The sequence below is a fragment of the Aptenodytes forsteri genome, unplaced genomic scaffold (assembly GCF_000699145.1).
Source record: "Aptenodytes forsteri isolate BGI_AS27 unplaced genomic scaffold, ASM69914v1 Scaffold397, whole genome shotgun sequence".
Classification (NCBI taxonomy): domain Eukaryota; kingdom Metazoa; phylum Chordata; class Aves; order Sphenisciformes; family Spheniscidae; genus Aptenodytes; species Aptenodytes forsteri.
In genome coordinates, this window is record NW_008794417.1 from 362,366 (window position 1) to 372,074 (window position 9,709).

Consider the following 9,709-nt stretch of genomic DNA (forward strand, 5'->3'; position numbering starts at 1 on the left):
ACCCCCAGGTCCTTTTCCGCCAGGCAGCTTTCCAGCCACTCTTCCCCAAGCCTGTAGCGCTGCATGGGGTTGTTGTGGCCGAAGTGCAGGACCCGGCACTTGGCCTTGTTGAATCGCATACAGTTAACATGCAGTTTCCCTGCAGACCTGGTCCTCCTTTCTTTTTTTCTTTTCTTTTTTTTTTTTTTTTTCATAACAGAAGGGAAACCAGAGTTCACTTCCATAATCATCCCCTTTCCTTTTCACCTTAAGGCTTGGTATGTCTGCTACTGAAATTCTATCTCTGCCTCCAATATTTCTGTTCTCCTCCTTGCTTTGGTGAATGCTGCTTTTTGTGTGTTCGTGTTCCCTGAAATTCATCCCTTTTTCCACCTTCCCCTGGTCGAGATGTATTTCAGCTCTAAGTTCTTTCATTCTCTCTGGCTCCCTGTGTATTATAGTTTTCTGCAGCACTAATGAGGCTGATGCTCCTGTCACGCCTCTCTGCAGCTGGGCACAGATGATCTGCTTGCAGGGGTGCCTTTCTTCCTTCCTTGTTCAGCCTCTCCGATTGGCACCTGACATGAGCGGGCGAAATGAGATATAAAAGAACAGGCTCTGTCCTCAGTAGCCTCCTAGTCTTTTCAGAAATGGAGAGTGGACCTTGCTGTTTTACCTAGGGTAGATAAGAAGAAAAAAAAAACCACCTTCATGGGAAGTGCTGCCTGTCTCTACTATTTTAGATGAGTGAGGAAATGCTATGAAGGTGTTTTGTAATAACTTAGTCTGGCATTGGAGAAAGGAGGTCAGGGGATGCATCTCCATCTCGTATCATCTTACTGCTCTCCTACTCTGTCATTGCCATCTGGGAGAAGACGTACAGCTTTGAAAGGAAAAACACAGTACAACTGCTCAAATTTTCCTCTGGTAGCAGCTCCAGTGAAGACGCCTAAGGATGGCTTTCAAAACCAATGGGCATTTCCCTCCCACTTTAGGATACTGGCAAAAAGGATACATACAAAAGAACAGAACCAACCTTATGGGTGGCACAACCAAAGAAAAGTAATTATTTATCTTCTTGCAAAATAAGCAACAACTGGTAGCATATGCTTTGCCTATTTTCAGTCAGGTCTCTTATCTGAAAGCTAAAGACCAAATTGCACATCTCAAGAACACACTGGTTTTGTGTTACATAAAATATTACATAATAAGAAAAGCTTGCACTAGATAATTACAAGGCTTTTCATTAAAAAACAGAAAAACAAAAGGATAACCCTGAATTATTATAGTAATTTCCATTAATCCTTAAAAGCAAAAGTGAAAGGAATAAATTTTATTCTTAGGTCATAATTTCTCTCCACATATCTTACTAGCAGAAAGAGATATAATAAAAGTCCACTAACAAACAATAATAGGAATAGATTCAGAGCTGTATTAAACCACACTAACCAAATCACCTTTGTAAGAATTTTACTTTTACTGCTACTTGTGAAGACTAAAAGTACCTGCTCTAGATTAATAAGCTTTTTATTAAGTAAAATGTTTTTAAGAAAGTGATCTCAGAAGAACTATTTTAAGAGTATCTAATAACCAAGTGCTTAGGGCACCAAGAATAAAAAGTGATAATATTATGTCTACCAGCAGAGCAGAACAATCCAAACATTCCTATACTCTTCTCAGCTGGAAAGGTTTCTAATCTGTAGGAGATTTTATTTTATTTTATTTTATTCTGTTTTGGGGCAACATCTGATATAAAAGGTTATATTAATCATCCATGGTCTGCCCACTGATGAAGTGGCTTGACATTTAGAACAAAGTTTTTATTTATTTAACATGTTCCAATAGCATCTATCATTGTATGTCTAGGATAAAGAAAATAACTACAGTGTATTTCAAGATAGTTGGAGACCCAAACAATTGCAAGCAAAGGCATCTGGCAAATTATGAAACCAAATGTCCCAGTGTTTCTCCATGTGATGAAACAGAAAGGGATTGATTGGGATTTCAATTTTTTCTTTAATCTGTTTTGCCCTCTTATTGGCTAAGTGAAGCTAACAGACATTATAGACTAACGTAAATTTTAACACTGATGCATCAGATCAAGCATTTACTGATTTGAGGAGATGAATTGAAAGGAGAAATACCTTTACTAACTGTAAATGTTGGACTACAGAAAAAGTTTCTAAGTCTAAGCAGTGGAGGCTTTTCCTTGCCAGTCTGGACCCACTGCAGCTTGTGGGCTACAAATATTACTATTCCATTTACCTCTGTCCTCTAGAGTAAACGATGATGAATTCTGCCCCTGCTGCACTTTGCAGATCAACTCTAAAGCAAAGTCTCATCAGAGGCACACTATAACAGTCAAGTCTGGATATGATTTAAACTCTATGTTACACTGAGAGCTTAAAGAGACTCAAATAAACAGCATGCCAGCTGTAAATCAAGGTGTACTTTTTTCTTAATGAAAGATTTAATTTATTTGCTATCATTTAATAATGTCCAAAGCAGACTGCTAAGGCAGACTATTCTTTTTATGAAATACCAGAAAGGTAATTTTAAAAGGTTCTAGCAACATGCTGCCCTTTACTGACCTGAGCAGTTGGCTGAAGCTCAAGGTCTTGCTGTTTGCTTTGGTCAGGAGAAGAAATCAATGGAAGAGCTGTCTGCTTTAGACATCTTTAATGTGTGCTGTATTACCTCAAATCATTTCTCTCAAGCACAGAAGTACTTGAACACAGTCTCAGAGAGAAAGGAGAGTAGGTGGCAGAACAACACACCTTAAAGAGTAAGTTACTAGTAAGCAGCCTTTCTACCTTCTTCATTTGTTTGTGCATCTATATATTCATGTGAGTAACTTCAAGCATTACTTTTTTCTCTACATGGGAAAAGAGAAGGCCAAAACATGACATCATGAGAGGAAGAGGTGGGTTCTCCGTTTCACATTTTCAGGTTTCCTATCCTGCAGCCAGCTGGGCTGTTCAATGGGGAGAGCGCTGGTTTCCAACAGTTGCTAACTCGCCTGGGTGATCACGTTCCTCTTGACTGAGAATAGTGACAGAGTTACAGAGTACTGACAAGAGTTGGCAAGAAAGGTGAGGATAACACGGGGTCTGTCTCTTCACTGTCAGCTAATAAATTCTTTGTGAGCGACCCAACCTGCAGAACTGTTGAACTATGGTGAATGCTCAGGTCATAGCACTAAGGTAGTCTGGTCCTTCAACGGCATCTCCTCATGGAGACAAGCAGAATTTCTGCATGGTGATGACTGTGGTCAAAAACCTGCTCACTGCATTTGGGCCAGCTGCATTTAATGTTGTCTATAGGAGCACCAAGAAGACAGAAATAGGCTCCATAAGCAGAGCATTAATTTCTTTTTGTAGAAGAGGAGGGAAGTTCTGAGGTAAAAAAAATTATAACTGGCAATTGTATTCAGAGATAATCAAAAGCCGAATAGATTACTACTCTTAATTTTAAAAGAGAGTAAGTTCAGTTACTGCCTCCAGATGCTTCTTTCCTCCATCACTGAAGAAGGCATGACTGTTTACACTCTAAAGTTTTCCTAAATAGCAAAAATTTTTAGGAAGTGGGCAGATATCTGTAACATTTGGCCAACTGTTTTTCTGCCATTAAAAATTGTCAAAACAGATGAAATTCAGGGGAGTCAAATCTCAAATATTATCAGCAGGTTGTCTAGTGGGTGAACAAACAGCATATTCAGAGACCCTCTAAGATGGCTCCACAATAACTAGCTCCAGTTAGCAACAGGATTTCTGTGTTGGCAGTGTTGCCGTATTGTCCATCTACCTTTTTGGATCAGTGCTTGCTCAAGATACTTGTGCTTCACATACCATGGGATCATTGAACTTTCCTTTTTCCTTTCAGTTATACTCTCACAGTATATTCTTGCAGCTTACTTTTACACATATCCTGAATAATTCATATTTTTAACCAAGCTATCCCAACTCTTCATCACCCCGAATAATTGAGTGTTGAGTGCATCAAGAAAATGATAATACAGAAATGAAAGTTCACTGACTTCTCCATACTCTACTAAGGTTTAGCACCTGATCAGAATGATGCTTAGTAACATACGCTGAAAATAACTGCTAACTTACCTATTCAGCTGATGTGGATTGCTTCCAGACCTATCAAGCCCCCAGTAGACAGCAGGACCTGATAATAAATACATGACTCTAGCTGAACCAGAATGAAGGGGGAAGATCAGACAGGCCATGAACTTAAATTTATTTTATTTGTGATATCTGTGATTCCAGAAGCTGAAATCACAGCATGGTATATGGGATGTCACCCTAGCCACGTGACACATCAGCTCCGTTTTCCCCTCCCACCGGGTGTGTCATGATTCCTGTGATTACTGACCTTCTGACGATTAAGATTAGGAGCAAGGTTTCTTCTGTGATGAAGATTCAGAGCTTCCCACGTCAAGGTCCTTCACCACAAGTTACAGCAAACACTGACAGCAGACTGCCAAAGCATATGGGCGTGTCCCTTTGGCCTGAGTGATGGCACTGAAAACCCCTGAATGCACTGAGAAGTGTGCTAGCCATTAAAATCAACCATGTCTTTATTGTGTAGCAATAACACATGGAGCAAGATAATCAGCTGTGTTTTAGAGTACTGCCATCGCCCCCAGACATGGTTTGAATTGGTCCAACGTGATTTGCAGAGTAGAAAATCTAAGTGAGAAAAAACATTGCGCTTCTGAGGGAAACATGGATGTAAATGAAAAACTTACTTTAAATTGGAAACATTCACAGACACATGTGCATGCACATGCACACCTAAAACAAGGCTGAATTACAATAACTGTCAGCTACTGCTGCTGAACACATATTGACTAGGAAGCTTCCATTCCAGTTGATGCCTTACTTTTCTTGCAGGATTATCTGTGTTACTTTCTCACTGAAAGCAGCAAAATCTTCACTTCCATCCAAGCACTGAAAAACTAATGCAGTTTCTTGGCACTCAGTCACATATGAGCAGGCAAGTTGACATAAAAGCAGATGAATCCCCAACTCAAGCAGATGAATCCCCAACTCTTAGCTACCCCAGAAGATATTCCCCCTCCCTTTCACATAGGTAACTGGGCTGCTTCCAGCCTTTGATTGGATTTGCTTGAACTGGCTCCAATTACAAAACTCATCTTGTTCTTCCTCCCCAAAGATAAAAGCCACATTTTCCTGGCAACTTAATTTTAAACAGATTTGAGGCAGAAGAATGAGCTCTAATGGAGAATATATAGGTGCAGCTGAAGCTTTAAATAGACAAAATGTAAATACAGTGAATCTGATTAATTAGAGGAGTCTGGAGGGGAATTTTATTGTGCCCTTTGGCATAAAACATATCCTGTTAAACTGAAAATTCAGTGTGAAGATTTTTTCCCTTTGACAGAAGCACCCAGGTGTAGCACAGCAATTAGTTCCAATACCACAGCTGTGTGGACAAAAGGTGCCTGAACAGGGATATCTATACAATGAGTTCATTTTTCCCCTCACATTTCTTTTGCACTGCTATAATTCTGTTATGTTCCATGCTGGTTGATTTTGTTTTGTTAATTAATATTCTAAAATCAGCTGACCTTCACAGAAGGTCACAAATTTCTCCAAGCTACCTCAGATGGCTTCTTTGTACAAGGAAAATACACCAAGCAAATATGCACAATTCAGCATTCAGATTATATGAGAACTGAAATATTCAAAGTAAAGTCTGTCACTTGCAGCTGACCTAATGTTCTGAAACTAGAAGAATTTATATTTGTACTTAATTTCAAACATGAGAATAATCCCATCACAACACGAAATGTACTGTGGGAATAGGGACTGATGGTTACTGTTGTGTCACGTAGCACGCATTACGAAAATATGGGTTTTCTTCTACTGGGACAAGCATAGGCAAATTATAATATACATAATTTCACATTTTATGTTAAATAATAATTTTCTTTTTAGAATAATCTGCTTCTTTTTTGTAATACATACAATGGCAACTGGCCCTGTTACATCTCAGGAATACCTATCTGTTTACAGCTTCTCCCAGCTGGAAATCCTCATCAGGTGATTAACATCCATGCCACAAGAGTCATTGCTACAACATGATTTTATGATATGTTTTGCAGACTAGTCCCTATCCTTTGACTATAGTAAGTGTCAAAAACGTCAGTCTGCCACCTAAGCAGCTTGAAAGCACAACTTTTTCTGCTTGTCAAGGCTGGGACCTTCAGGGAAAGACAGGAGAATTCAGTGCATTCTAAACTGTTTATTTTCTGCTTTAGGTTTTTGAAGGACTCAACAAAAGAATGCTCAAGGCATGCTACTGCTCTTGGCTGACTCAGCTTTACCATGTAAGCACACCTGAGAGATACAGTACAGCTCATCCCTGTGCCTGAAAACATGACTTAAATATATAAGTGCACATCTACAAACTGCAACTATATTAATTAAATGCCATAATACTTATACTAGTAAAATAAATGTATTGTGCAAAATAATTTTAAAATTACATAAACAATACTCTAAAAACATTCAAATTCTCAGAATGGAATTTCAAGACCGTGAATACGGCGAACATGGGTTAAAAAGAGATGAGTCTCATGGTCCATTAGCACTCACCATTCAGCCACTTGGAGTTGTACTGGGCAGTGCGGAGAGGAGGAAGGGCCCCCAGGCTGCGATAAATGGCAGGATCCCTTCCTGGAAAATCCATGGCTGTAGCAGCATATAATTCCCCACTGGAAGTGAGAAGAGCAGTGGAGTTGTGCTGAGGACTGTAAGGACAACGAGCCATGCCACTGATTTGATCATGTATCTCTGTCAAGTTACTTAACTGTAAAAGAGTGAGAAAAAGGGATTAAAATGACGTAAAAATTACCATTTCAGCCAAGCTGCATCAGTCTGAGCAAAATCCTATCATAAACACCAGTTATCTGCTTTGGTATTGTACAACAGTAATGAGCTGACCTTTACATCAATCTGAAACTGTCTCATACAGAAAGTTTTACTGTAATGTTGTCTGATCTCGTTTTTGCCACTTTGATATGTAAAACATGCAAGTTAATCATTAGCCACTATGCCTAAAATGTTTTACATTAGAAGCGACTCAAAAATTAATTATCTCTGCACAGGTTGTTATTATGAAAAACAGATCTGATCGCCAGAATCAACTAAGGTATTCACCATAGCAAATGGTTGGACAACGAAAAAAAAAATCTATTATCTGTTTTGTTGTTTTGTTCTAGGAAAGAATCTCATACGAAAAATTAGATTAAAAAAAGGAGCTTTCTAGTTCAGCAGAACTATCTCTCTGATTTAGTAGCTCTAATACTTTCAGCCGTAAACCACAGTATGATGTTAATATGTTATTTGAAAATAAAGGTACAATAGGTTTAAATACAATAAATGTGCCAAGGAGTTTTTGGTGATAGAGCTATTCTTTGTATTTAAACGCCTCTCCCCTCCTGAAATAAATAGCCAGCTTAGTCCAAACAGTGACATTTTGATTTTTATTATGACTATTATTGATCCTTAATGGACTCTCTTTCTCTGACACACATAAATTACAACTAGGTTTTTTTTCAGAAACAGAATGACAGATTTTCTCAACCAAGATTTCTCATTCTTGCCAGTCAGAAATCACTAATACGGGTACTCTCATCTTCTCCAGAACTACACATACACAGTATGGAGCTACCCAACTACATTTTATAACTAAACCAGTTGATGCCAACCAAACGTGACGGAGTGGCAGAAATCTTAGAAATACCTAAGGTTCATGAAAATTGGCATGTGGGAGGAACTGAGCTGCTCGTAGCTGTGCTCTCTCCCACAGCTGAGGAAAAGACTTCAGAAAGAGATCATCAGTTAACTCTCCTCTTTGGCCTGCCACTAGCCAAATCAGCCTTTTACACATCAGGTCACCCATCAACATGCAAATAGCCTGGACTCAACCACAGCATGCTCTGCCTTTTATTCTGGTGGTTCAGACCAGGGATTCAAGCTTGTGGGACGAAACATTTAACTCATACCGTCCGATTGGTGCAGATAGGAGTGAACGCGTTGGTTCCACAGGTAAAGAGATGGTTGCCTCCAACAAGAAGCACTCGAATGTAGTTCTGGCATTCCTCCTGCCATGCAGAAAAGAAAGACTATATTCAGTGACACTTCGAAGGACAGGGTAGACTAATTATGATTTGCTTTCCATGGTTATGTGTCCACACATAAAAATTTAGGGGAACAAGGCTTAAGCATACCTGATGTGTTAGCAATCATGATATACACAGATTTCCTAACTACAACACATGCATCCATCAATCTTTGTGAGAAGTTCTTAATAGGATAACAATAAACCTCTTCAGTACTGAAGATTTCTTCTAAGTGTGTATTTCAAAGGTTTAACTAAACTCCGAAGTGACAGATGCTGACTTAAATAATACACTACTGTCTTAAGAGATCAGATGCTGTTTTCGAAGACACATCAGGCCAAGGGAGGAAATTGGGAGGAAAAGAGGAGAAAGAACAGGTTGTCAGTAACACCAGTATGTTGAAACCAGTACAAATAAAATTCTTGAGATGTTCAGATGCAGATTTGTTACTACTAGTTTCATAATTTGCACAATATTTTTTGTTAGAAGCATCTACGTTTCTGTTAATTTGAAGTTTCTCAAGAAATTTCATTACCTCAATACATAGATGCTCACCCCTGAGGAATAATTTTACATTTTTTTTACCCCTTTAGGATGCGTGAAGGCTTTATGATATTAATTTCTCTCATTTCAGAAGCTAGAAACCAACAGCAATTTCTACTGTTTATTCAGACAGGAAGCCTTTTCCTGCAATACTAAAAATCTCCCAGAACTGTACGTAGGAAAGATTCAAACATCCCTCCTGGAAAAGTCAATGTCCCTATCTAATAAAATGAACAAAATCAACAACATGCTTGGAGAAAATAAAGTTTTCTGGAACCTTCCATTTGAATGCTCTCTAGCATTCATACACAAGATAGTCTCCTGTAAAGCATTAAAAAAACTATGAAAATACATCTACACAATTCTAACAGATATTAAGTGGAATCATGTAAGTAAATCCATGTAATAGCAATGGTGCAGAAGTCCCATTATCAGGCCAGTTATATTAAATGTATTGCTTGTTTATCTTGAAAATAGACTCTCATCCTGGAAGACAAGAAATATAATCCTGAATAAATTGAACAGGCACAAAATAGACTGCAAAACAAGATGGGCAAAGTACTTTAAAGATCTCTGAGAAAACTCTCAGTATTTATTATCTATACCTTTCCTCATAAAAAATAAAGTTAAAAAAACCCCACAACCCTCTGTCCCGTAAATTCTCAGGGAAAAAAACCACCTCTTTGAAAAAATACCCTCCAAAACTACTTTTGCATTAGTCTCTCATGAAAATGTAGCTTTCAAATGCTTCTCTTTGAGCCTTTAAACATAAGTGTCAAACATCTTAGAATTAAGATTTGATTCCCATTGGGTAAAAAAAGGTCTTTATCTTGAACTTACCAAAACTGTCATCTTAATATTCTTTCAACCAAACAGAAGCTAATATGCAACAATATAACAGAGTTGGGCAGTGCAACAAGCCTTTTAAAAAGTAATTATTGCACTTCTGGGCTGTTTCCCTGTTGTAGGTTGTTTTAACTACACCAAAAAAAAAAAAAAAAAAGGGGCAAAATTCTTTTTTTTTTTTTG

At 38.3% G+C, this 9,709-nt stretch overlaps 1 protein-coding gene across 1 annotated transcript in view; it reads right to left on the bottom strand.

The window, feature by feature from the left end:
* LOC103907272 (semaphorin-5A) overlaps positions 1 to 9,709 on the bottom strand; it is a gene marked incomplete at its 5' end in the record, with an annotated part of 172,861 nt that overhangs the window by 157,608 nt on the left and 5,544 nt on the right. Inside the window, 2 exons of the mRNA XM_009289418.1 lie at positions 6,609 to 6,822; positions 8,021 to 8,119. Of these exons, the coding sequence (XP_009287693.1) occupies positions 6,609 to 6,822; positions 8,021 to 8,119 (313 nt within the window). The remainder of the gene's footprint in view (positions 1 to 6,608; positions 6,823 to 8,020; positions 8,120 to 9,709) is intronic.